At 59.7% G+C, this 3,210-nt stretch overlaps 1 protein-coding gene across 1 annotated transcript; it reads left to right on the forward strand.

Moving 5' to 3' along the window:
* The first annotated feature begins 913 nt into the window (after positions 1–913).
* ZNRF4 (zinc and ring finger 4) lies at positions 914–2,373 on the forward strand. The gene has a single exon (XM_001083609.5). The coding sequence runs from the start codon at positions 989–991 to the stop codon at positions 2,276–2,278; it is 1,290 nt and encodes a 429-aa protein (XP_001083609.2). The 5' UTR covers positions 914–988; the 3' UTR covers positions 2,279–2,373.
* The last annotated feature ends 837 nt before the right edge of the window (positions 2,374–3,210 follow it).

Below are 3,210 nucleotides of genomic sequence, written 5' to 3' on the forward strand. Positions count from 1 at the left end.
CTGGGATTACAGGCTTGAGCCACCGTGCCCGACCGTCATACAGCTTATGAATGGCAGAGACAGAAATCCGACTTGAGTGGGCTGCAGACAGATTGAGGGTATGAAATTTGGGGGATGGGGACTGGGGAGAAGGTGAGGCCAATGCCCAGGACTGAAGCTCAGGCCGGGGGCACAGTTGGAGACCTCGCTGGAGAAGCAATGCTATAGGGAAGAGAATGAAGCTGGTGCAAGCCTGGAGGCCAACCTGGCGGTGAGGACTTGGGACCCCTGACCCCCACCAGCCCCACCCTGATCCCGGCACTTCACCCTCCCTCCAAATCAAGTCCAGCTGGGCTCTGAGGATATATGAACTCAGATCTGAGTCTGCACAAAAGAGCCAGCTACGGAGAGAAAGGACTTTCTAGGCAGGAGGCCCAGCCCATGCAAAGGCCCTGGGGCAGGATCCTGCCTGGTGTATTGGAGGAACAGCAAGGAGACCCATGTGGCCGCAGCAGAGTGAGGGATGGTGAGAGGGGGTCAGGAATTTGGGTTTTAAGCACTGACCTCATTGTAGGGGGGCGTGGCTTGAACAAGTCTGGGTCCCTCTTGGAGTCTTAGACAAGGGTAACATCGCACCTTCTACAGTGTGTTGCTAGGAACCTCCAGAAGCTGATGCTGGTAGAGTCTTAGCATGGTGAGGGCTGAATCTGCACCGCTAGGGGCCAGCAGCCCTTTTGTGGCATCCCTGGGCCTCTTTGGGTCCAAAGATGCCCTGAGCCTTCAAGAAGTTTTCTCAAAGATTGCCCGGGCACCGGCAAATCACAGACCTAGGAATGATCCATTGGTTACAGGCCCAGGCAGCTGGCAGCTCCTGGGACAGAATGTACCAGGGCGATGTCACAGAAGCTGGGGGCATCTAGAACCCTGGGGACTCCTGGTCTCCGTGTCATCTGCCAGAAAGGCCACCTGCGCCAGCACCTCCTGAGACCGGCCTTCAAAGACATGATGCATGCTGCGCTGCCGTCCGGAGCCCTTAATGCCTAGAGCCACCAGGGTCGCGGTGGCCGTGTCACTGCCTCTGAGCCACGCGGTCATTCCAACTCAACTGCCCTCGCATCCTGGCCACAGGCCCTCTGGGAGGCCCCGGAGATGCCCAAAGGCCCCCTGCCTGCCATCTCCAGTGGGACTTAGCAGCACACAGCCGGCGAAGCGGGTGACCATGGGGTGGCCACGGCCAGGCCAAGCCCTGGTAGCGGTCAAAGCCTTGCTGGTCTTGTCGGTGCTCCAGGTGCCCGCGCAGGCGGTAGTCCGGGCCATGCTGGAAGACAACTCGAGTTCGGTGGATTTTGCGGATCTGCCAGCGCTGTTCGGCGTCCCGCTGGCCCCCGAGGGCATACGGGGCTACCTGATGGAGGTCAAGCCAGCCAACGCGTGCCATCCCGTCGAGGCCCCGCGACTGGGCAACCGCTCTCTGGGCGCCATCGCACTGATTCGCCGCTACGACTGCACCTTCGACCTCAAGGTACTGAACGCCCAGCGCGCCGGCTTCGAGGCGGCCATCGTGCACAACGTCCACTCCGACGACCTCGTGAGCATGACCCACGTCTCCGAGGACCTGAGGGGCCAGATCGCCATCCCCTCGGTGTTCGTGGGCGAGGCCGCCTCGCAGGACCTTCGGGTCATCCTGGGCTGCGACAAGTCGGCCCACGTGCTGCTCCTGCCGGACGACCCGCCGTGCCGCGACCTGGACTGTCACCCCGTGCTGACCGTGTCCTGGGCGCTGGGCCGTACCCTGGCCCTGGTCGTATCCACCCTCTTTGTCCTGAACCGCCTGTGGCTCTGGGCCCAGGCCTGCTGCAGCCACAGACGGCCGGTGAAGACGTCTACCTGCCAGAAGGCGCAGGTCCGCACCTTCACGCGACGCAACGACCTGTGTGCCATCTGCCTGGACGAGTACGAGGAGGGCGACCAACTCAAGATCCTGCCCTGCTCCCACACCTACCACTGCAAGTGCATTGACCCCTGGTTCTCCCAAGCCCCCCGGCGCTCCTGCCCCGTGTGCAAACAGTCGGTGGCCGGCACGGAAGATAGCTTTGACTCCACCACCGACAGCTTCAGCGACGAGGACCCCTCCCTACCGGGCCACCGGCCCCCCATCTGGGCCATTCAAGCCCGGCTACGCTCCCGGAGGCTGGAGCTGCTGGGCCGCGCCAGCCCCCACTGCCACTGCAGCACCACGTCCCTGGAGGCAGAGGATACCACTGTCTCCCCAGCCCCTCCTGAGGCCCCTGGTCAGTAAAGATCTAGGGTAGGGAGGGTGGGCGATGAGGAATGTTTCTGGTCTGAAAAGAATAAAGTGGGTTTGAAAGCGGATTCTCACCCATCCCCCATCAAGCCTAAGGCCAGTGCCTGTTTCTGCGGGCGAGCAAGGGGAGGTGAGGGCTGGGGGCCCTTTTCGGGGCAGCTGTGACCGTGGTGCCGGAGTGGCTTTGAGACGGGGCGTCCGTGCTTTGGTTCCAGTCCCGGGCACACGGGCTGCTGGTCCTGGATGGCCTTATTCTTCATTCACACTTTTTCTTTTAAAATAAACGTTTTATTTTGGAACCAGTTTAGATTTCCAGAAAAGTTGCAAAGGTGCCACAGAGTTCTCCAACCCCTTTTACTCCGTTTCCTCTGATGTCTCATGGAATCCCAGGTGTGATGGGATGGGAGGCTGAGGTGGGAGGTTCGCTCAAGGTTACAGGTTTGAGACCAGGCTGGGCAACATAGCAAGACCCCACCTCTACAGAAAAAATTTTTTAGGCTGGGCGTAGTGGCTGACGCCTGTAATCCCAGCACTTTAAGAGGCCAAAGAGGGAGGATCATGCGGTCAGGAGATCAAGACCATCCTGGCCAACATGGTGAAACCGTGTCTCTACTAAAAATACAAAAATGAGCTGGGCGTGGTGGTGCACGCCTGTAGTCCCAGCTGCATGCTACTCAGGAGGCTGAGGCAGGAGAATTGCTCGAACCCGGGAGGCGGAGGTTGCAGTGAGCCGAGATGGTGTCACTGCACTCCAGCCTAGTGACAGTGAGACTCTGTCTCAAAAAAGAAAAAAAAAATTTCATTAGCCAAGTGTGATGATGCATGCTTGTAGTTCCAGCTACTTGAGAGGCTGAGGTGGGAGGATTGCTGGAGCCTGGGAGGTGAGCTATGATCACACCACTGCACTTCAGCTTGGGCGACAGAGC

Source organism: Macaca mulatta, chromosome 19 (assembly GCF_049350105.2).
Source record: "Macaca mulatta isolate MMU2019108-1 chromosome 19, T2T-MMU8v2.0, whole genome shotgun sequence".
NCBI lineage: Eukaryota > Metazoa > Chordata > Mammalia > Primates > Cercopithecidae > Macaca > Macaca mulatta.

What these genes read in the sequence shown, in the direction of transcription:
- ZNRF4 (XM_001083609.5), top strand. Translation starts at nt 989, where the DNA reads ATGCTGCGCTGCCGTCCGGAGCCCTTAATGCCTAGAGCCACCAGGGTC.